The 25,294-nt window shown below is 45.9% G+C and overlaps 1 protein-coding gene across 2 annotated transcripts in view; it reads right to left on the reverse strand.

Moving 5' to 3' along the window:
• Nucleotides 1-836: 836 nt before the first annotated feature.
• The window catches only part of LOC137418287 (uncharacterized), a 57,655-nt gene continuing 33,197 nt past the window's right edge, over nt 837-25,294 (reverse strand). For both annotated transcript variants that reach the window (XM_068104307.2, XM_068104305.2), the window contains exons 3-4: nt 10,826-10,966; nt 837-10,683 (exon numbers count right to left, since the gene is read on the reverse strand). In XM_068104307.2, coding sequence (XP_067960408.2) covers nt 9,158-10,683; nt 10,826-10,966 — 1,667 coding nt within the window. In that variant the 3' untranslated portion in view covers nt 837-9,157. The remainder of the gene's footprint in view (nt 10,684-10,825; nt 10,967-25,294) is intronic.

Consider the following 25,294-nt stretch of genomic DNA (forward strand, 5'->3'; position numbering starts at 1 on the left):
GTGATGAGAGAAATCCATTCAGGGCCACACGTTGACTATGAACAAAGAGGAAGTCCGCAAGCCAAGCGTGGAGATTTCCATGGATACCATAGGAGGAGAGTTTGGTGAGCAGAGCTGGGTGCCAGACCGTATCGAAGGCATGTGATATGTCGAGTTAGACAGCTCTGATTTCCTGTTTGGCATTGAGGACCTCCATCCATTGTTGAGACAGCAGAAGCAACATGTCCAGAGTAGAGTGGCCTGGTCTGAATCCACATTGATGATCTAAGATTAAGCCTTTGGAGAAGAAGAAGGATTTAATGTCAGAAGTGATGATGGATTCCATGACCTTGCTGATGATTGGGAGCAGGCTCATTGTTCTGTAGTTTCAAGGATCTGTTTTTGGATATATATATATATATATATATATATATATATATATATATATATTTAGACTGTTCGTTAGATCCTGGCCACATCGACTTGAATCTCAACCTTTTTTGTGTGTTGGGGGGGGGGGGGGGGTGGTTCGTTTCAACTCTTCACATCTGTGTTAAAAGCTTTTCCCTCCATTAACATTGCATCACCATTGATGTTGAGAAAAATGTGGGAGCAACCAGCTGTGTGGCCTTCGCTTTGAGACCTGTGTAACTGAGCTGCTTGGCAGCAATCATCGATGGCATGAAGTGCAGTCATGTCATGATGGTAAGTGCTCTGCAAGGCTTTCATGTGTTTTGGTGAACAACTCTCGGTTTAATCAGGATTACTTTTCGGGATGTGGACAACTCCAAACTCTCAAATGACTAATAATTGATCATAATGTGCCATTACATATTCACAATCACACAGACACTGCATTTGTGCTTTGAGGACTTCTCTTTATTGTGAAACCCTTCACAAATACAAGTTTCATGAAAAACATAAGTAGAAGTCTTATTCTGATAAACAATTTTACCACATGGGTGTTCTCCCCATATTACACATGGCAATGAAACGTGGACTACCGCAAAGATCGAGTAAAAATTGATGTTCAAACAATGGAAAGTTGCCATATGAGAATAACCAAAACGGGACAAGAAAAACAACTAAATCAGGCAGAAAACAAAATTCCTAAACACTGGTCACAATCAAAAAACTCAAATGGAACTTGGCTGGATACATGGCAAGGACAGAGACAATAATTACAAACTGGAAACCAAAGGAAGGCCTTGAAAGGAACACGATGAGATCCAAGATCAGATTGAGAGATTAAGTTCTGTTTCCATTTAAGTTTTTGACATCAATTTTTCAACAATTCTACATTATGAGAAGATGAAGAACCAAATTAACAAGTTTTACATTTTTTTAAAGCTGTCATTTTATTTAAACTTAGTTTGAGGATGCCGATGGGGTTACAATTTTGAGATTCTTGCTGCCTTTTGACTCCAGTTTGCAGTCATTGCTGTGGACATTCTGGTGACAGCAAGCTGTATGGCTTTCATCAAGGGGTTTGGGATGCCGGCTGGTTGTCAGGGGTTACTGATGGTACTCTGAGGAGTTGTGCTTTCAAGGTAGATGCCCAGGGATGTATGCTTTCAGGACAGCTTTCTCCATACTGGTTCACTGAATACCTTGCCGACTGCTGAGGATCGCTTACAAGGGTGACACAAACAACCCAGCGTGGCACCTTTTATGTGATCGCTCCAGCGTGGGTTGCACCATGGAAGTTCAAGCTCCGTTTCGAAATAAAATCCGTCACAAATATAACATTTTAGGCCATGGGCCGAGCCCTCAAAAATCTTACTTTCCATGGTCTGCGTCAGAGAAGTACTTTACTTAAAATATTTTAATCAGCTGGAAGATTTCTAAGAACATTTGTGAATGTTCCCATTTTTAAAACCAGCACATTTTCTCAATGTACTGTGAAGGTAATAAGGACGATACAATTACCCTTGCAGCAGGCAATTCTTCTGAAATAATGACGTCATTGTAAGCTTTACTCGACCAATTATGACGGTTGTAACACAGGCTCCACAAAATTAACCAATCCCAGTTATCGTACAGTGTGTGCATGAACACGTTGTTGGGACATAGCAACATGGCGTGCTGCATGCACGTTGTGGACCAATGTGCAGACAAATCTAATTTCTATTTCGGACATAAGTTTGCAAAACTTTCGTGTAAGTGTTCATGAGTGGAAAAGCTTGGGAACTCGAGAAAGTACAATTGCCACCAAAACAAAATCAAACGATTATATTTGGAGCTTGTTTTGGCACCAGATCTTCTCGATGTTGTTCCAAACTCCGTTGGATATCACTGTGCATGTTTTATGTGTTTCACTGACAAGACCAAGATTGGAACCAATTTGTCTACAGTCCTGCACACGACAAATTGCATAGGCCCACTCACTGCCCATCGGATGAAAACTTCACCACGTTTTAGCACCACTTGTGTGTTGATGTACGTATGACGTAACAGACGTACGTATGACCACTGCACTAACTTGTTGATATGGAGATACTTACATGTTGTATGTCTTGGTTAAGCTTTTTGTTTGTATCACCATGCATAATGAAACACAAAATTAATGACTGTTTTGGCCTCTATAATATACATATAGAATCTATGAAATTAAAATATTGTAACATAAAGCTATTCATTGATTAGATCTCAATGCTATTTCCTCCCTTTTCACTTTGTTGCTTTAATTATTTTTCAAATGCAGCTGCTGCAACCAGTGAAATTCAGAAGCAAGAAGCAAAGCAGAGTGAGGAAGTAGCACGCGAGTTTCAACTTCTCCGACAGAAAGGACCTGACTGACATGCTGTACCATCTAGGGCTTCTCACCTTTTGCCAGTCCAATGCATCATTTGCAGCAAAGAAAGGTACATCATTGAACACTTCAGCAAAAAAGGAAAGAAAGAAAAACTTATCCAGTGTGAAATAGAAACAGTGGGTAAGCTGGTGAATGCTGCAGAATTGCACAAAGATGAGCATTTTATTGCATATACTTGGACAGGATCTTGTAGCGTTAGAAGTTAGGTACCATTTAACTTGTTACCAGAGCTGCAAAATATTTCTGAATAGGAAAGAGAATGAAGAGGGTCTTGAAAAAAACCTGAGGCAGAACCCAAACACTTCTGTGTATCAGTCATAGAAGAAAGAATAATAAAGAAACGTGAAGTGCTGCACTTGAAGAAATTACTATCTTCATTTAAGAAATGGGTATGTGAAGTAGAGGGGGTAGATATTGGATACAAATCCTTTTATCTAACGAAGAGACCAGAAGACATACCCATTTCTGAAGTTTTTGAGATCATCTCGCAGCAACAAGAGTGATTTCGTGATTGTGGAAGATTTGTCCACAGAGGAGGTATGAGAGGAGGTTGCTCTCCCACTCTCCTCTGATGTGAGCACAGATGAGACAGATGACTCGGACACAAACCAAGATGAAACCACATCTCATATGAATGCAGGGCATAACTATAGAGTTCTTTACCATGCTGCACAATCACTGAAGAGGAGTATCATTGCAACTTGTGCCAATCCTCAGCTCATCTGAACACCAACAGCAGCAGACATCAACATGGATGCTGCTGCTAGTGTTGTGCCGAATGAGTCATTGAACTTCATGGCATGGTCAACAAGAGCGTCCGATAAACTTCCTCAATAAATTGCACATGTAAACGTTGGTGAAGATAGAAGTAAGAAGATTATTTCAACTTACCAGGATATAATGAACATTGCATTCAATGGAAGGAGGCTCATGCCTAAGCACTCTGCGTTGGCTATATTGGTTGGACACATAACTTGATCTGCTCAGCTTATCGGGCTGTTGAATGGCCTGGGACATTGTACTTCCATTTCCCAGGTCCTTGAACATGATACAGCTCTGGCCCAACTTCAGATTCAGCGAGGAGAGCATTTCATACGTCCAAATATCCAGACAAATATCCATGCAACGATTGCACGGGATAACAATGACTACGGTGAAGAAGTATCTGGCAGAGGAACCACCCACAATACCAATGGTATAATAATTCAAAGGCAGGTATCCACTGATGACTCGCTTGATGAAGCAATATCTGCGCAGAGAATGACGAAACGATCCCTGCAGCCACCATCAACCAACATGGAATTCTATCGTGGAGGTCAAAGGAAAGAGCCCCGGAAATATGCTGAGAATGTCCAACCGGACTTGGAGAACCATATCCATGTCCAATAAACTGCACGGAAAATCGATAGCGCATACTTTCTCACAAAGACGGCAAACCCAAATGAAAGGGCCTTACCTGGATGGACTGGTTTCAACACATTGTTTAAAATAGGTGCTATTCCAACACAAACAAATATTGGCTACTTACCTGTCATGGATGCCAGTCCGACTCAGTTAAACACAGGGTACACGATCCAATGCCACAGCCTTGCCATAGCAGATGGGTTGGGACTCAGTAAGATTGTTGTAGTCATGGACCAGGCCATTTATTCAAAGGCTCAAAATATCCGATGGAACTTGTGCCAATCCTCAGCTGATCTGGCCACCCACAGCAGCAGACATCTATATAATAATAGCGTAAGGACTCAAATTTGTTATCCCTTCTACGCCGCACCCAGTGACCCGATGCCCACGGCCCTAATGGATTTACCATCTCCGAACCGCGTCCTTTGTTTATCACGTACAGGCATACTCGAAAAATCTGAATTAGCCGACGTTGGGGCCCAAAAGCATCCGATTAACTGCCGATACGACGCCATCTTACGACCCCATCGTATTGGCATCTGCTGGGCGAAGGCGAAGCAAGCCGTCCACTGATTGGACAGTCGAAGGCGACAGCAAGCCGTCCACTGAGTGGACAATCCCAGAGTGGTGCTGTGCCGATTCCTATTACGAATCCATTCATTTTTCAAAAGTATAACGTAGCGTTGTCATTTAAGCAGATTGCAATAAATACGTTGTTCATATACGCACTCATCATTCTCATCTTTCTTCCCAACTCTTACTCGGACAAGCAAATCCCCTATGCCATCCATAATGGTACACTCTATCCATACACCACATCCTCCCTTCCGTGGATGTTCCACGGGTTTCGGCTAGTCAACATGGATGCTGCTGCCAGTGTTGTGCCTAATGAGTCATTGAAGATGATGTTGTGCCTAATGAGTATTGGGAAGCGATATTATGATGCTGGCTTACAGGACATGATCATCGAGTCTGAAGTGATTGCTACCGGGTCTGTCGGGGGAGTAATAAGTGGCCATAATTAGAACAGGAGCATAAGATCTCACAAATTACTTTGTGAAGCACTGCAACGACTCCGATGGCAGTCATACTTGGAAACTGTATCAGAAGAGGAGAGAATTGTCGCTTCCCAGCTTGCAATTCACCTGCAGAAGGCATTCCCAGCTGAAGACTTTGACGACCGTGTCAACTCAAAGAAATTTCAGGAGCTTGTCAGTGGCTATGAGAATTCATCATGGACAACCTGAATATTGAGACGGTCCACTTTTGGAGCATATATATTCCAATGGTTGATGACTTGCTTATATTCATCAGGGCTACAAGGCAAGCCAGTTGGAACCTTCACCTGTCGAGCATCTGTTCCATTCCACCTTGGTTCTTTTCATATGACAGAATCAATAATGCAAGGTATCTGACATCGTATTGTTTTGAGATGTGCTGCTTGAGACAGAGTCACCCTGACATCTATGCAGAGTTTCAAGCTGGGAATTTTGTTGCACAAACACAACAGAAGCATGGGTTTGCTCAAATTGGTTGTGACCAAATAATTGAGCAAACTGCAAACCGAGACTCCAAGACAAAAGGAGGAGTGACTGAATTCACACTCAAGGGTGCAGTGCACAGATGGACATTATTAAAATATGAAAGAACTGCCATTGCGAGAAATTGTCAGGAGATGGCGATGGTTGGTCATGACAGTCCATGTTGGGCCCATGTTGACTTAGACAGAACACAAAAAGGGCGTGATGAGAAGAACATACAGAACATCATGGATACAATTCAAAATATGGTCAACCCTTTTGATCCTTCACTAGAATGAGACAAGCTGTTTTACATAACATCAGGTCAGCTTGCATCACATCGGTCGTTGCAGACCTTCATGAGGCTAGGGAAAAAGGTGAAGTTGCCTTCACAACATTCTGCCAGAAGAGACTTCAATCAAATGATATTGGTTTTCATGACACCATGACGAAGATGAAGCTGAAGACTTTCAAGGAAACAGATAAGTCCACCATAACAAAAGTGAAGGGTAAAGAAATCGCCTTGATAGCTGACCAGGATCTGTCCGCAGGCTGATTGTTGTTGGTTCAGTGAGAAAGGTCGACATCAAAGAGATGCTGGTTCATTAATTGGGTCCATTTCCTGCACCACTGGCAAACTAGGATGGCTTTCCTGTGAAAACCAACAAAGACAAACTCATGCACTTCCTGGAGGGATCAGTTGAGGAGATCGCATTTCGCTCAATGTGTGTATGGGATTCGATGGCACTCATCAGAGTCTTCAAACCACAGCCAACATTTGGACAGTTTGCTGATGAAATGTTGAAAGTCCTTGTGAAACAGGCAGAGATGAACAAGTCCAAAGTTGTGCACTTTGTTCCAGACAGATACATGTCTGGCAGCATAAAGAATGCTGAAAGAGGAAGACGAGCAGAGGGAGGGACCCAGATTAGTGAAATATTTTCTCCTGATCAGAGGACTCCAAAACAATGGGTCCAAGTTTCGATGTTGTGGTGACAACAAGGAAAATCTGCTCCAGTTTCTGTTCAAACAGTGGTGCAAGACTGGGAAGCTGATTGATGACATCACAATTATTGTTGGACATTGCATTGAGTGTCATTCTATTGGAAATCATGGCAATGATGAGGAAATTTTGCAAATCCCAAGTCTGTTCTCAACACAAGAAGCCGATATGAGACTTCTACTACACTCTTCGTACGCTGCAAGTAACAGTGATCACATCATCATCATGATCAGTCCAGACACCGATGTCTGTGCAAATCAGGTATCTGTTCCTGACTTGACCCAGATTGAGGAAGAAATTGACACTCTGGAATCAGATGAAGATGCTTAATTACTTCCGTATACTCTGTGGGTTTTTATAACTTGAGTCTATATAAGTCATTGATTTATTTTGATGTTTTGCTACTGAATGCACAAATATGATTGACAGGTATGCATTATGTTATTGTATCAACAAAAATCTCTGCGTGTTGGTTCTTTTTTCTTCATTTAACAACAAAGGTTTTGCCACTTTCTATACAATGGGGTCATATCCATTTGAAAATGAAAGATTAATTAATACAAAATTTTGTATTACAGATGAATGTAAGACTCGGAAATTATGCATTTCATAGTTAAAAGATTATATCTATGTTTTCTTTTCGCCGAGAACAGTTTATACTGCGGGTTAAAACAAAACGAATGTCCTTTAAGAATGTGAACTTTTGTCCTGTAGGGTTGGGTTTTCATATGGAAAATTACAATGAATATGCATGCCAAGTACAATATCTATCCTTTCCCATTTATTATTGAACCAAATTATATGTACAGTACTTAATGTGCACTAACTTGCCGAGAGTCAGAGGAATTGGAGGAGTTGCACGTTTATGTAATGATTCAGACTATGATGTCCTCATACAAACTTGTTTACATCAATAATATCATATGCATGTCAAAGAGAATATGTGAAACACACGAGCCGTTTATAAATTTAACATAAATGGTTTATTTGAGTGGGTTTTGCCATTATTTAGTGCTGTTTCAGATAGGGATGCACACAGCTTGAGAGAGAATGAGAGACAGAGGAGGAGGGGGGGGGGGGGGGAAGAGGATGAATTAAGATTATGAAAAATGTGACTTATAAAAGGAGTGCGTGTGTGTGTCTGCATGGGTGTGCATATGTGTGTGTGTGTGTGTGTGTGTGTGTGCATATGTGTGTGTGTGTATGTGTGTGTGTGTATGTGTGTGTGTGTGTGTGTGTGTGTGTTAAATGGAGAGAAAGGGGAAGAAAACAGGAAATATTTACAAGAAAAAGAGTGAATGAGGATCATTTGGAATATAAAAAAGAATGATAGGGATGTGCACGTGTCATCTGTGTAAAAGTATGTGTGTGTTTATGTGTGTCTGTGTCTGTATATCTCAAGAGGACAAAAATAGAGAAAGGTAGTATGGGGATACTACACAAATATAAATACCCATTAAAGTATATGTGTGAAAATTATTTCTGTTTTTTTGAAATATTTGTTTCTTTAATGCTTCATTTTTGTATTCCAAGTTATAAATATAGGGATGTGGGGTGGGATCACGAGTCCCCAAAGTATACCAGTATGTTTTGAGCCTGGCTAGTCTAATTTACAGGGCACATTTATACTTTTAGTGAATCAATTGATGCATATAATCAGTTTGTGAAATCCTGGTTGCTAAGGATATTTTTACCATAGCAACGGACACCGTAGGAATTATGTACATGAAATAATCCACAAAATAATATCTGATAACATCAGATGATTTGCAAAATCATACATTTGCATGATCAGAGGATTGCAATGCTCAAAATCTCGATTTAGAAGCATCTATGCAACCGTTGCTAGGGAAAAGGAAGTCCTCACCAACGGAGTTTATCTTCCTCTTTGTTTTTGGCTGTTGCTCATTAATGTGCAAATTTCGAACATGGGAACACTTCATTAATGGTTCATATACACTTATTAAACATATCAAGCACATATGCAGATACTTCTCATCGTAGCACACGGAATTCGAAAACCAAGCAGAATTAGTGGACTCGGCCCATGGTCTATTTGTACGGATGCTCTCGTTGGTTGTTATCTCCACAGACCGGTTTTATTTAGAAGGTGGAAGGAAGTTCTCCCAGAACTCAAAATCCCCACCTCCTTTTTTGGTCATGGATTCTTTTTCATTAACCACTTTATGAAACTTCATTCTCATAGCTTTGGTCCAAGGGCTCGTTTCAGAATCCTCACTGAACCTCTGACAGCTTCCACCTGTAGATTATTTGTCATGATATTCCCCGGAATGCTTTATAAGTACTTCTTTGGGATTTTCTTGATCATCCGGATTCCCTGTTGCTCTGACTATCACTGGAACAATTTCAGATTTCTTCAATTTCCAAATCCTCTTCATCTCATTTTTCATATCCTGGTATTACAGATTTCAGCTCTCATGTATGGATCCTCATATGTAATTTCAAACTGTCTTTTCGAGAGAAACCTTTATCACATATCGAGCATTTGTGAGGTTGCTCTCCTGTATGGATCCTCATATGTAATTTCAAATGGTATTTTCGAGAGAAACCTTTATCACATATCGAGCATTTGTAAGGTCGCTCTCCTGTATGGATGCTCATATGTGATTTCAAATCGCCTTTTTGAGGGAAACCTTTATCACATATCGAGCATTTGTGAGGTTGCTCTCCTGGATGGATCCTCATATGTAATTTCAAATTGTCTTTTCGAGAGAAACCTTTATCACATATCGAGCATTTGTAAGGTTGCTCTCCTGTATGGACCCTCATATGTGATTTCAATTTGCTGTTTTGAGAGAAACCTTTATCACATATCGAGCATTTGTGAGGTTTCTCTCCTGTATGGATCCTCATATGTAATTTCAAATTGTCTTTTCGAGAGAAACCTTTATCACATATCGAGCATTTGTAAGGTTGCTCTCCTGTATGGATCATCATATGTAATTTCAATTTGCTGTTTTGAGAGAAACCTTTATCACATATCGAGCATTTGTGAGGTTGCTCTCCTCGATGGATCCTCATATGTAATTTCAAATTGTCTTTTCGAGAGAAACCTTTATCACATATCGAGCATTTGTAAGGTTGCTCTCCTGTATGGATCATCATATGTAATTTCAATGTGCTGTTTTGAGAGAAACCTTTTTCACATATCGAGCATTTGTAAGGTCGTTCTCCTGTATGGATCCTCATATGTAATTTCAAGCTGCCTTTTCGAGGGAAACCTTTATCACATATCGAGCATTTATGTGGTCGCTCTCCTGTATGGATCCTCATATGTAATTTCAAATGGCTGTTTTGAGAGAAACCTTTATCACATATCGAGCATTTGTAAGGTCGCTCTCCTGTATGGATCCTTATATGTAATTTCAAACTGCTGCTTTCAAAGAAATCTTTATCACATATCGAGCATTTGTGAGGTTGGTCTCCTGTATGGATCCTCATATGTGATTTCAAAGAGCCTTTATGAGAGAAACCTTTGTCACATATCGAGCATTTGTAAGGTCGTTCTGTATGGATCCTCATATGTAATTTCAAACTGCCTTTTTGAGGGAAACCTTTATCACATATCGAGCATTTGTGGGGTCGCTCTCCTGTATGGATCCTCCTATGTTTCTTCAAATTGCTTTTTGTCAAGAAACCTTTATCACAGACAGAGCACTTGTGGGGATGTTTCCCTGTATGAATCCTCATGTGTATTTTGATGTTATTCGTTGAAGCAAAATCCATTCTGCACACATTACACTTATAACGTATTCGCCTTTCTACAACCTTTTTGTGTTTGTTCAATTTAATATTAATATTGGTGTTGTAAGGCCCAGACATGCACTTGTATTTTATAGGAAGTGAGTCTTGATTTCGTGATTTTTTCTTCAAAAAAGGCTTCTTCTTCACTGTCAAGCTGCGCCTGGACCTTATTTGTCCCTTATTACTTCTGGATTGTTCTACAGAAAGAAAGAACACAACAATTTTCTTTTTTTTGGTCAAAATCAAAATGCTAAATATTTAACACTTTTCCAAAAATTTAATATTTTCTCAACACAAAAGATCTCTTCTGCAAAGTTAATTTTTTACGTTTCCACTCACCAGTTGCAAAACAGGCAGCCCTTCTGTTTGTCATGTGAATATCATCTGAACCTCTCTTTGCCGAAGCACATTTTGCATCTTCTGTGACAGATGAATCATTGTTGTGTTGTCTTCCTTCCACATTTACAGGATAGACATCACCTGTGTACAAATCAGCATCAGTAGTTTGGAGGGAAATGAGACTGAGATCCATCTTGAGAGATCATAGAACATGTTACGTCATGAAATGTATACTTCTATTTCAATATAAACAGAGGGGCAATAACCCCGGGCACTCATCTGGTAGAACAAAGCAGTATACTACACTGACTAAAAGTCTTTTAAACCATATCAGGGCGTTTTTAACCAATTTGAATGGATGCTGGAGGACAGGGCAGCATGTACAATCATACACATGTCATCATAAGACTTTAAACAAACAAAATAAAAATCAACCTCCATCCACCTCCCTCACCCACGCCCCCCAACCCCCAGAGACTACCTTAGACCCAATTTTTGTAAATGCTGGGGAAAAACGTTGGTACATCATGGGTGATGAACAGAATGTTGTGGTCAAGTTTTATTGGAATTGGATGTGTAGTTTCTGAGAAGAAAGCAAACACCTATTTTGGAGGGCAGACACTGCCCCCTGCACAACCCCAAAGGGGCAGATTTTTTTAAATGCCATGAAAAAACTTTGGTACAGCATGGGTGGTGAAGGTTGTGGTCAAGTGTCATCAAAATTGTGTGTGTAGTTTCAGAGAATAAAGCATACAGTGGTACCTCGGCTTACGAGTTTAATCCGTTTCGTGACGGAGCTCGTAAGCCAAATCGCTCGTAAGTCAAAGCAAATTTTCCCATTCAAATGCATTGAAATGCTATTAATCCATTCCAGCCTCAAAAAAAAAACACCAATTTTTTTTGTTAGGTGCTTTTAAATAACAAAAATGTACTTTATAAATAACAAATAATGTATAAACAAGCACGACCTCGTATATACTGTACATAATACAAGAGAATGTAAAGAAATAAACTGGTTTTATTAAGCAGAGGAGAAGAGCATGCCAGGTGAGGTGTGCGTGTTGTCGACTTGGCGAGGCAGTACGATCGTACTCCTTCTACGATATGTACGATTTTGAAGCAGAAGGAGTCCATAAAGGCTATAACGCCAGCCAAGGGCGTTACGATTATTTCAAAGCTCCGGACCTCTATCCATGAAGATATGGAGAAGTTGTTGTTTGTGTGGTTGAAGGAGAAGCAGCTCGCAGGAGATACCGTGACCGAGAGCATCATGTGTTTGAAAAGATTGAAACTCGGATATCGAGCACGGACCACGAGGTGTTTTTTCTTTTTTCTTAATCTCGGTTTCAGTGAACTTTTGCTCTGTGCTCACGTGTACTGTACCTGTACCTGTAATGGTACGTCAGAGGATGGCACCTGTTGTCATCATATTAAGTGCAAGATGTTCTGCATCGTAAGTTGGTACACCGTGGTCTTTCGGTGGTGTTTAAGCCGGCCGTCTTGGCTTCTGTCACCATTGGCATTGAGTCTTTCGATGTAGGTAGGTCGTTGTGTGCCGGTGCCTTGGCCGAATTCCTTCATTGCTGCATTGTTAGCTCACCTGGTTTTTTATACCACATCTTTGGTTATCGGACCAGCGAATGACGTCATCTCCTCCAAAGTATGGCTTATTCTCACTTGTCTTGGACGATCTTCTACTTCTAGCCTTCCACCGTGCATTTGGTGTCCACTGTACTTACTGTACAGTGCCTGGTAAAATTGATGTAATGGGTTTTTGACCGTCAACGCCATGAACCGTCATGAACCGTCAACCGCCATGAACCGCTAACACTCAAAAGCCCATTTATCGCGCCTTATAAAGCAAAACGCAAACCGAAAGCCATGCCTCTCAAGCGAGGCGTGCTTCCGTGGTCACGTGATCCACAGGTGTAGCTCATTATACCCGCACGCGCGACACGCTTTGGCGGTCACGTGACCAGCCACTCTGGAGGCGGGGATCCCCGCCGATGACGTCACCGGCTGGAGCAAGGAGATTCCTCGCTCATGTATTTCGACGATTGCGTGTTTTATATCCAAGCAGAGATGCTTTCACGGCAAGATAACCGCGTGACCGGAACCGGAAGCCACAACCGGAAAATTCAAAAAAATAAATTTTTTGAGCTCGTACATCGGATCTCGGCTCGTATCCCAAAGCAACAAACCGCCCGAGTGACGGCTCGTATCCCGAAAAACTTGTACGTTGGGGCACTCGTAAGCCGAGGTACCACTGTATATCTATTTTGAGGGGTCAAACCTGGACACACTTGCCCCCCCCCCCCCAATCCACTCCCATTGAGCCCCTTAGACTTCGATTTTCTATGTGCCATGAACAAACATTGGTACATCAAAGGTGATGATGGTTGTGGTCGAGTTTCATCAAAATAGGTTGTGTAATTTCAGAGTCAAAGGCTAATTCCTATTTTGGGGGCGTTAAACGTGGATCCACTTTGACTCCCGGAAGACCCAGTTTTTTAATGCCGTGAAAAACTTTAGTGACAACGCAACAAACATAATTTGTGCCAAGTTTCGTCACAATTCAGTCAGCGGTTGAGGAGAAAAAGTTGCAAGTGTTTACGGAAAAATGGACGGATGGACAGACTGATGACGCACCATCACATAAGCTCCCTGGAAAATCGTTCCAGGTGAACTCATGAAGTTAAATATTTATACAAATAAAAATTCCGGATGTTAAGCGCTGTTGAAACATGCTAACCTGAAGGTTCGTGGAAATAACATGGCGGCGATTTGTATTCAGCAGTGTTTAAGTATTTAATTCAATTTCCATGAAAAAAAGATTGAAAAATTATTTGAAACATTTTCTGGAATTTCTCGGACTCTCCCCGACCTCTGAACTAGCTTCGCGGCCTAACGGGATGTTATGTAACGACTGACACCGATTGAGACCGCCAAACCTGGCAAGACAATTTATCTCGGCAGGTGATCCTTCCATGGCATGTACAGGTAGGCATCTTCTCCTCGGGTGCCCAACACGTTCAAACAGCAGCGATTGCTCTGGAGTTCCATGTTTTAACCCGCTTCCGCACTAAATATTCTATCCTATGTAATTCCCCCTCTGTGGGAAAGTTCTGCGGCACATCTGGAACCTGCCAATGGATTTAAATGTTCGCACTCACATTCGGCGGATTCCCGACGGGAACCCGAACGTGTTCTCCACATCCACTGCTCACGCTGCGGAACCCCCACAGACGTCACACACATATGCACAGCCCCGAAACCTTCACCACAACCACACCACTTCACCACAACCACACCACTTCACCACAACGTGGTACATCCCCAAATCGCCTCATGGCCCAGCGTACACAACTTACACACACCAGCCGTCTCACGCACACCATTTATTCACACGATCCACTCCACAGTCAATCTCACTCCATTCACACACATGAGTCTCTCCATGACAGTTCACACACAACTTTAGATATGAGCCTTTCCACGGAGATCCCGCAGCTGTTCTTGCCAATTGTGCCGGATGCAGCATTTGTGCCGCGCACACTCAGCCGCACACCATTTCTTGGCAATTTTTTTTTTCAATCATTTGCATTCGGGCGTTTTGCCCGACACAGACCGTTAACACACAGTGACATGGAGTGCCTTGAAATGTACCCTCCCTTGGACCGGAACGGATTACAAACCTGTTCTTTTTAATCTCCCACGCACAGGATGAGAACATACTAACATTTAAAATATTTCCCGCTCGGTAACCTCACCCCTCCCCTCAGTCAAGCTAACGGTTACCCCCGTCTGAATCGATGCATGACCCGTAACCTCGCTCGTTCATGCACTCCACTCTGCCCGCTCACGGCACACACTCCATTACACTCAGGCTCGGCACTCCAAGGAACCCCGGCTTCTTTATTCAACCCAAGCTCGGCACACACCCTTTCACACCATGAATTTGCTCCATTTCACACAGCTTCACCTCGTCGTGGTCCGCTTTGATCGCTCATATCCTCTCCACCTGCACCTGCCATGTGTTATCCCGATCTTTACACATTGTTTCTACATATTCCATGATCTCCTCCTCAACATTCTTTGCCCTCTCGCTTGTCTTCTTGTGCTTGAGATGACTTTAGTGTCTTCCAATATTTCTTTCATTTTCCGTTCTTTCATCTCTAATCCTTCTTCCCATTTATTTTATCTTCTGTGTCCGGCCATTATGTCCCATTTTAAATTATTTTCTTACTTGCCAACATTTCTCTTTTTACATCCTTCCTGCTGTTAAAGTCCAAATACAGAATCTAAGGGCATTTCTCGAGCTGCCCTGAGATCCTGTTTTACTTCTGATTTGCTTCAGTTCTTTTTGCTCATCCACAGGTCATTGTACTCCCTGTTTAAGTCCATTAACCTCTTCTTTTATCACAATTATCTCCATCATTCTAGCCTCACCTGCTCCCATCTCGTTCAGGACACCATCCACATGCTCACTCACCCCTCTCAGTACAGCCTCGAGTGTTGCGGCTACCTCATTGCCCATAGCCTTCATATCAACCTTTACCTCTACCTGCCCTGCATGCATGTCATGCCTAATGCCAGCCACCTTGTCCCTCCTGCATTTTAATCATCACCTGTGCGATTAGTTGACTAATCAACAACATTATCGAGTCAAAGGCAATGGTGTCCCACTATTCTGTGTTATTGGTGCTGCCTTTTCCAGGGGCTGGTCGGGAAGTGGGGAGGTGGGGGTGGGGGTTGGGGAGGAGGGTGGGAGGGGTTGAGAGGGGGGAGGCTTGGGTCCTCAATCGCTATCAGCACCTCTCCTGCTTCCCCTCCTGGACCTTCTCCCACAACGTTATATTCATATACAGCTTCCTGGGCCAAGAGCTCCTCCATATCCATTTCAAGTAAGGCCACCAGGACCTGCTCACCTAAGCTTCACTTTTTTTTGTATATAAGATCGAGGCTTGTGTAAGAGCGAACAGTAAACGCAAAACATATCAAATAAAACATAATGAAGGGAGCGGGAGACAAGATGGGGAGAGAGAGAGAGAGAGAGCGAATGAAACAAGCAAAACAACAGTAGAGAACAGGGACATCCAGAGATCTGTGGAAGAGAGAGGGCTGGGGGTGGGGAGGGAAGGTATGGTACAACGTATAAAACAAATTGACACTACTAGGCATTTCAGAAATGAAGTCGGAGATTGAAAGCGGTGGATTTGGGTTGTATTAACGGGGGTAGAAAAGATCAAAGTTTTGGATGGGGGAAGATAAGAGATGGTGGTGAACAGCAGTTTTAAAGACCTGGAGGGAGGAGTGGGATTGAAGAGAGTGTGGGAGTTTGTTTCAGACGCGGGAGAAAAGAGGAACGAAAGAGTGAAGGTGAGCAGAGAGTCTTGATTTTGGCAGATTTACCAGAAGAGGAATACAGGCAGACCTTGTGTGTCCTGAAGGAATATTTGGGGGACAGAGCACAGACAGTGCTGGGGGACCTAGGCCAGATAGGAGATGGTAGAAGACAGAAAGACCACCAACAGAAAGACCACCAGTCTGCGGTGAGTGAGTGAAAGGCCATCAGAATCAGCTTCATCGCGGGAGATTCCAATGATTCTGAAAGCTCTGGTTTCCCCAGCGTGAAACCGAGCTAGGTGTTAGGAAAGGAGCACCAACCCAAAAGGGAGAGCAGTACTCAATCAAGCTGTGGATGAAAGCTTTGTATGTGGTAAGGAGATCAAAGGTGCCAAGGAAGGACGTCACACGATGGAGGATGCCCAGTCGGCGACTGTCTTTGGAGGCCATCTTAGAAAAGTGGTTTTCCCAGGAAAGATCACGGCAGATTGTGAGACCCAAAAGCTTGAGTGACAGATCTTCTTCGAGAGGATTGTTGAGAAAGTAAATGGGAGGGTTTTTCCAGATGGTCTTTTTGGAGAGTCTTTGTGAGAGTGAGAGATTTGCCAGACTTAAAAGACATGTTCCACTTGTTTGACCAGTTTGTGAGTTTGTCCAAGTCCGTAGGGAGTGAAGAGGATGCCACCTGCCGATCTCAGGGTTGAGATATGGAGCGGTAGAGAGTGGAGTCATCAGCAAAGAGATAGAGACTGGGCCGGATTTATGAATGGGCAAGCTGGGCAGTTGCCCAGGGGCCTCCACAACCAGGGGGCCTCCACATATGGACGATCTGAAGAAGCTGCACTCTCACTGTCTGAAAATTTCGAGTTCAGAATTTTCTTCCAGCAATTGATCAGTTTCTAAGTTCATTGGAGCAACGATTGGAAGACTATGAAAACACCTGTTCTCTTTTCGGTTTCTTGCAAAAACTGGAATCACTGGACTGTGATGAAATCGAAGCAGATGCAGCAAAATTGGTTGCTGAGTACAAGGATGATCTAGATCAAACACTTGGTGTTGAACTTGTGCAATTTTCAGCCTTCTTCACTCATTTACTGGAATACGAAGATGATAACATAGGGAGAGAACATTTCCTTTACAAACTGTTGATGGACAAGAAAGTTGCGGATACATTTCCAAATGTCGAGATAATGCTACGGATGTACAGTCACGTGAAAAGTAAGTATACCCCATGTAAAGTTTTGACTTTTTCAACATATTTCAAAATACAGCGATTTGATCTTCATTTCAACAATATTGACAGATTAAGGTGATATAATATAACAAATATCATGAAACATTTACATTTTGTAGTCCATTGTATAATTTAAATAAACATAAATGCAAATTTCGCATATGGAAAAAGTAAGTACACCCTTGGCTCTAATAGGTGGTATTGCCCCCTTTGGCAGAAACAACCTCAAGTAAGCGTTTCTTCTAACTGTCTACCAGTCTCTGACATCGACTGGGAGAAATTTTTGCCCACTCCTCCATGCACAATTCTTTCAGCTGTGCGATGTTTGAGGGGTTTCTTGCATGCACAGCTCGTTTCAAATCCCCCCACTACATCTCGATGGGATTTAGATCCGGGCTTTGACTTGGCCATTCCAGAACCCTCCATTTCTTTGTTTTCAGCCATTCCTTGGTGGATTTACTGGTATGTTTCGGGTCATTGTCATGTTGCAAGGACCACCTTCGGTTGAGCTTCAACTTTCTGACAGATGGCCTCACATTATCCTCAAGCACCCTCTGGTACAATTAAGAATTCATATTGGATTCTATGATGGTGAGCTGCCCAGGCCCTGATGCAGCAATGCTGCCCAAAACCATAATATTTCCACCACCATGCTTTACAGTTGGTATCAGGTTCTTATGGTCAAATGCTGTCTTTGGTTTTCACCAAACATGTCTTCTGGTACTGTGGCCAAATAGCTCTACCTTTGACTCATCTGTCCAGAGCACATTGTTCCAGAAGTGCTGGTCTTTGCCTCGGTGTTCATTGGCAAACTTTAGTCTTGCCCTGATGTTCTTTCTGGACAGCAAAGGTTTCCTACTGGCACACCTCCCATGTAGATCAAATTTGTGCAGCCTCTTTCTAACGGTAGACTCATGCACTTTGACATCAACAGTGGAAAGAGCTACCTGTAGGTCCCGTGATGACATTCTGTGGTTCTTGGAGACTTCTTTCAGCATCTTGCGGTCTGCTCTCGGGCTGAACTTGCTGTGGCGGCCTGTCCTGAACAAGTTGGCAGTTGTTTGGAATCTTCTCCACTTGCAGATGATCTTGCGGACAGTCGAATGATTGATTTCAAATTGTTTGGAGATCTTTTTAAATCCCTTCCCAAACTCGTAGGCATCTATAACCTTCTTTCTGAAGGCCTCAGAGAGCTCGTTTGATCTAGGCATGGTGATGCCGCAGACTTCAACAACAAAGAGCAAACCAAACTAAATATCTGAGGTTTAAATAAGACAGGTTCCTCCTCGAACTTTTCCAACGATGTTCTAATCATTTGCACATGAGCTGGTGCACCGGATTCTAATTTTAGGTATTTGAAGTAGTGATAAATGTAGGGGTGTACTTACTTTTTCCACATGCGAAATTTGCATTTACGTTTATTTAAATTATACAATGGACTTCAAAATGTAAACGTTTCATGATATTTGTTATATTATATCACCTTTATCTATCAATATTGTTGAAATGAAGATCAAATAGCTGTATGTTGAAATATGTGGAAAAGGTCAAAACTTTACATGGGGTGTACTTACTTTTTCACGTGACTGTAGATGCGTTAGGAGTGCTTGTATAAGTTCAAGAGGAGGAAGAAGAGGGTAGTAATAGGGCAGTTCACCAACATGCATTGTGAATCTTCGAGGATAGATGCAATCCTCTGAAGAAATATGGCAATATTAAATTTGTCCAGCGTTAGACTCTCAAAGGAATCATTTTGATCGCTGTTGAATCTTATGCAAGATCACGTGGATCAACCTACGATGAGAAGCAACGTGCTGAATCGCCTTTAACAATTCTGTGTGACACTGCGATTCTATGCAATTGCATCATTTAAATTGGATGTTCGAGACATGTGCGGTGTGTCACAGGCTAATCAGACGTTTCGACAAGTACAACTAATTGGCTGTTTATCTCCCTTCACAAATTGCGATCTGGACGGGTGGATTATGCGTGCACGTGCAACAATATTTAACTCTGCCACCGAAGGTGAATGGAGGTTATGTTTTCACCCCTGTGCCTTTGTCTGTCTGTTTGTCCGTCTGTGAACAAGATATCTCAAAAACTTGACGGATTTGGACGATATTTGGCAGAGGTAGTTTATGTGACAAGGACGAAATAATAAGACTTTGGTGAAGATCCTGATTTGGATCCGGCTAATATAATTTTAAAAGTGATTCTTTACCATTGGGAGATGCGGCCAAAAACGATACATAGCACGATGTCTCAAAAAGATAAGAACGGATTTGGACGAAACTTGGTGGACAGGTGTGTGCAACAAGGACTAATTGATTCGATTTTGGTGAAGATCTAAAAGTGGATTCGGACACGATAATGATTGAATTCTAAAGTGATGGTGGTGGTGGTGGTTCGGTGTACAGCCACCTTGCTGCTGGTTGCATCATTTTCAGTGGGTGCATCTGCCGCTGATGCAATGCCTCTCTATAACCAGTTATCTGGTACTCATTTTGCCGATCTCGGAAGGATGACAGGCTGACTCAACCCCACCTGGCGTTAATTCAAGGGGATTCAAAGTCAGGACATTAGGATTCCAAGCCTTCTGCCCTAACCATTTGGCCAACACCAGGTGATGGGTGTGTGTGTGTGTGTGTGTGTGTGTGTGTGTGTGTGTGTGTGTGTGTGTGTGTGTGTGTGTGTGTGTGTGTGTGTGTGTGAAAGAGAGGGATAGAATTGTGAGGAACAGAAATGAAAAAACGAGATGTGTGTGTGTGTGTGTGTTTTCAGGGGAGCTTATATAATGAAGTTCTGAATGTCCTGAACCAAGTTCACAGAAGCTTATGCAATGGCGCGTCGTCCATCCGTCAGGCAGTCCTTAAACACATGAAACTTCTCCGAAACCACGAATGGGATTGCGAGCAAATTTGGCCCAAACTATATTTGTTGTATTGTGACTAAAGTTTGTTCACCGCATTAAAAATAAATCAAGGTCTAAGGTCTTCCAGGGGTCAAAGTGGATCGAGGTTTGATCCCCCAAAATAGTAATTTGCTTTTTCCTCTGAAGCTACAGACACTATTTCAATGAAGCTTGACCACAACCTTCATCACACCCATGATGTACCGAAGTTTATTTAGGGCACGATGAAAATCGAAGTCAAAGGGGGTCTATGTGTGGTCAAAGTGGGTTCAGGATAGTGTGTGTAGTTTCACAGGAAAAAGCAAATTCCTATTTTGGGGGGTTAAACCTGGATCCACTTTGACCCCGGGTAAATGCCCTTAGATCCGGATTCTTTTAATGCCGTGAACAAACATTAGTCACTACACAACAAATATCATTTGTGCCAAATTTGGTCGCAATCCCACAATGGTTTCGGAAAATAAGTTTCAAGTGTTTACGGACTGACAGACTGATGGACTGACAACGCGCCATCGCATAAGCTCCACTGAACTTCGTTGCAGGTGAGTTAAAAATACCGGCCCATGAGGGGATCTAAGGAGTGCGGGGGGTTGCCCCCAAAATAGGTACTTGCTTTCTTGGAAGAAACTGCACATGCAATTCCGATGAAACCTGACCACAACGTTCCGATCACCTGTGATGTACCAACATTTGTTGATGGCATAAAAAAAAAAATCGGGGTCTAAGGTACAGTTGGCATGTTGCCACCCCACACCCAAAGTCGGTATTTGCTCTTTTCTCCGAAACGACATGCACAATTACAATAAAACTTCACCACAACCTTAATCACCCTTGATGTTCCAATGTCTATTTAAGGCATTAGAAGAATTGGGGTCTGAGGAGGTATATGGGGTTGGGGGGGGGGGGGGGGGGGTTGCCCCCCAAAATAGGTCTTTTTTTGTTTGTTTGTTTGAAGTCTTATGATTATGTTGTGGCGGACACGAAAGCTCACTGGCGTGGTGGCAGCATCCCCCGCACCAAGTGGGCGTCGACCACGCCCGAGGGGTAGGCGTGGCCTCGGGATATACATGAGGCGCGTAGCCCCGAGCACGTCAGTGCTACAGTTTGACCCTTTGAATAAAGATGCTTGTGTTTACATCGTTGTTGCTTCCTTTATCGGCAAAACAAGTCACGCACATAGCACCGCGCTACATTGGTGACCTCGACTAGTTCCGCCGACGCTGAACTACAGAACGTGCCATACAAGCAGCAACGCGGTCGTGGTGAAACTCCCCGAGTTCTGGGAAGCTCAGGCGGAGATATGGTTTATGCAAGCCGAAGCCCAGTTTCAGCTTCGTGGCATCACGGCGGACGAGACGCGCTACTTCCACGTCATCGCTGCCCTCGGGCCCGGCACAGCCGCCTGCGTCGTGTCCGTTCTGCGAAACCCACCGGCCGACCACAGATACGAGGCGCTCAAGTGTCGCTTCATCGCCACGTTTGGCCTCATAGAGGACGAACGGGTCGACCTTCCACTGGACCTTCCCGACCTCCGCGACACGCGACCATCGGTCCAAATGGACCATATGCTGTCGCTACTGGGGGACAAAGTACTGGATTTTTTATACCGGGCGCTCTTTTTACGCCAGCTACCGGCCCAGGTACACCTCGCGTTGGCCGGTTCAAAGATAAAGGAACCCCGAGCGCTGGCCGTTGAGGCCGACAAGTTTTTTGCGGCGTGTGACACGCGGGCGAGCTTCGGTGCGGCCGTCGCAGATCCCGGGGCTGACCCTGATGCTGATGCACCACACCTCGTGTGTCTCGAGGCTGATGCACAACGCGTGGCCGCCGCCATGCCCCACCCACCACCACCGCAAAAACCGCGGCCTCCGCCTTCGCCGCAAACCTGGTGCCATTTCCATGCCAGGTTTGGCCACAAGGCGAGGAATTGTTGCCCGCCGTGCACCTTCGGCAAGTCGGGAAACTACAAAGCCGGCGCTCGGTAGCGGCCCTGAGCGACGGCCATTCCGGCAGCCTCCTGTTTGTCACGGACACCTTGTCCGGGCGTCGCTTCCTCTGCGACACGGGCGCACAGGTGAGCGTTATCTCCGCCTCCACATCCGACAAGCGAGCCGCGGGTCGGGACCCGCGCTGCTTGCAGCCAATGGTACGCCCATACGCACCTTCGGGAAGCACTGCCTCTCCCTGCGGTTCGGAGGGCAACACTTTCAATGGATTTTAGTAACCGCTCGTGTCCCCAAGGCACTGCTCGGCGCGGATTTCCTGTGTGCAAATGGGCTGTTGGTGGATGTTAAGAACAGGCGCCTCGTCCAGGCGGAAACGTTCAGCTCGCTGGCTTGCACATTGAGCAGTTCGTTGGGCAGCTCCTTGAGCGGCTCACCGAGCGGCTCGCCAAGTGGCTTGCTGAGCGGTCCGATCCCGGCGATGTTGGTTTGTACGCTCCCGGCAGCGGACGAGTTCACCCGCCTCCTCGCCAGCTTCCCGGCCCTCACGCGGCCCACCTTCTTGGCGGTGGCCGTAAAGCACAGTGTGGAACATCACATACCCACCGTCGGGCTGCCGGTCTATGCCCGGGCCCGCCGCCTCGAACCGACGAAGCTCGCGGTGGCGAGGGCTGAGTTCGCTACGCTGGAGCGGCTGGGCATAGTGCGGCACTCCAAGAGTGCTTGGGCGTCGCCGCTACACATCGTGCCGAAGCCTGGCGGGGCATGGCGGCCTTGCGGGGACTACCGACGCCTCAACGATGCCACCACCCCCGACCGTTACCCGGTCCCTCACATCCAGGACTTTTCCGCGCGGTTGGCGAAAATGTGCTGCTTTTCGAAGGTGGACCTCATACACGGCTACCACCAGGTCCCCGTCCGGCCGGAGGACATCCCGAAGATGGCCGTCATTACACCATTCGGCCTTTTCGAGTTCCTTCGGATGCCCTTCGGTTTGAAGAAGGCGGCCCAGGCGTTCCAACCTCTGATGGACAGCGTCTTGCATGACCTGGATTTCGTCTATGTCTACCTGGACAACATCCTCGTCGCAAGCGCGTCCCGCGAAGAGCACCTCCGCCATCTCCGCATGCTCTTCGAACGCCTGGTCCAGCATGGCCTGATCGTGAACCCTGCCCAGTGCCGGTTCGGCGTCGCCGAAATCGACTTTTTGGGGCACCGCATCACCAGGCACGGGGGCCGTTCCCCTACCGGACAAGGTGGAGGTGGTGAAAGGGTTTCCATGCCCCCGCACGATCTGGGGGCTCCAGGAGTTCCTGGGTATGGTGAACTTTTACCATCGGTTCCTGCCCCACATCGCCCAGCTCCTGCGCCCCCTGCACGAGGCCCTCCGAGGGAAGCCGGGCAAAGGTGACGTTACCTGGACCGAGCAGATGGACGCGGCGTTCGTGGGCGCGAAGCTCGCCTTGGCTAACGCCACCATGCTCGCGCACCCGGCGCCCGATGCACCAATCGCCCGCACCACCGACGCCTCAGACTACGCTGTGGGTGCGGTGCACGAGCAATGGGTGCGTGGTGCCTGGCAACCGCTGGCGTTCTTCTGCCTGCAGCTCCGCCCGCCTGAACGCCGTTATAGTACCTTCGACCACGAGTTGCTCGGGCTTCACCTGGCGGTCAGGCACTTCCGCCATCTGCTCGAGGGCCGTGCGTTCACGGCCTTCGTCGACCACAAGCCACTGGTTTCCTCGATGGGCAAGGTCACCGAGCCGTGGTCGGCCCGGCAGCAGTGTCACCTCTCGGCCGTGTCCGAATACACGATGGACATCCGGCACGTCGCGGGGAAGGACAACCCGGTGGCAGATTGCCTTTCCCGGTCCGTCGCCCACGCAGTCCACCTCGGCATCGACCATGCCCGGATGGCGGCGGACCAGGCCACCGACCACCACCGACCCCGACGTCCAGGCCTTGCGGACAGCCGTTACGGGCCTCCGCGTCACCGAGGTGCCATTCGACGGTGCGGGCACGGCCCTCTGGTGCGACGTCTCCCTCGGGCGGCCTCGCCCCATCGTGCCCGCGGGCTGGCAGCGCCAGGTTTTTGACGCCATCCAAGGCCTGTCCCACCCAGGCACGAGGGCCTCCCAGAGGTTGGTCGCCGACAAGTTTGTCTGGCATGGCCTCTGGAATGCCGTCCATGGCTGGACCAGGACGTGCCTCACGTGCCAGCGCAAGAAGGTGCACCGACACACCCAAACCCCATTGGCCCCGTTTACGGTGCCGGAACGTCGGTTCGACCACGTTCACGTGGACCTGGTGGGACCTCTGCCCCCCCTCGCGTGGTTTCACCCACGTCCTCACCATGGTGGACCACACCACCCGGTGGCCGGAGGCCGTGCCTTTGGCGTCAACAACGGCGGCGGACGTCGCGCAGGCGTTCATCGCCACCTGGGTCGCCGGTTCAGTGCCCCCTCAGACATCTCGTCCGACCGCGGCCCCCAGTTCACCTCGGAGCTCTGGGGGGCGGTCGCCTGGGGGCTCGGGGTCCAGCTGCACCGCACCACGGCCTACCACCCCCAGGCTAACGGCCTGTGCGAGCGTTTCCACTGCTCGTTGAAGGCCGCACTCCGGGCCACCCTCCGCAATGGCGGCTGGGTCGACAGGCTCCCCTGGGTCCTGCTGGGCCTCCGGACGACGCCCAAGGATGACCTGCGCGCATCCGCGGCGGAGTTGGTCTTCGGGCAACCGCTGCGGGTGCCGGGCGAGTTCCTCCCTGACTCCACTGCACCATGGCCCGCGGCGCAGGAGCGCTCCGCGCTGCAGGAGACCGCCCAGAGGTTCGCCTCGGTGCCCACGGCACACCGCGGGCACCCACCTACGCATGTCGCGCCGGAGCTTCGCACCGCGGAGAACGTCTTCATCCGGCACGACGCCCACTGGACACCACTGCGGCCCCCGTATGACGGGCCTTTCTGCATGCTGGAGACCGGGGTGAAACATTTCACCTTGGACATCGGCGGCACTCCTGACCGGGTCTCCGTGGA

This window comes from Myxine glutinosa, chromosome 1 (genome assembly GCF_964187855.1).
Source record: "Myxine glutinosa chromosome 1, kmMyxGlut1.1, whole genome shotgun sequence".
NCBI lineage: Eukaryota > Metazoa > Chordata > Myxini > Myxiniformes > Myxinidae > Myxine > Myxine glutinosa.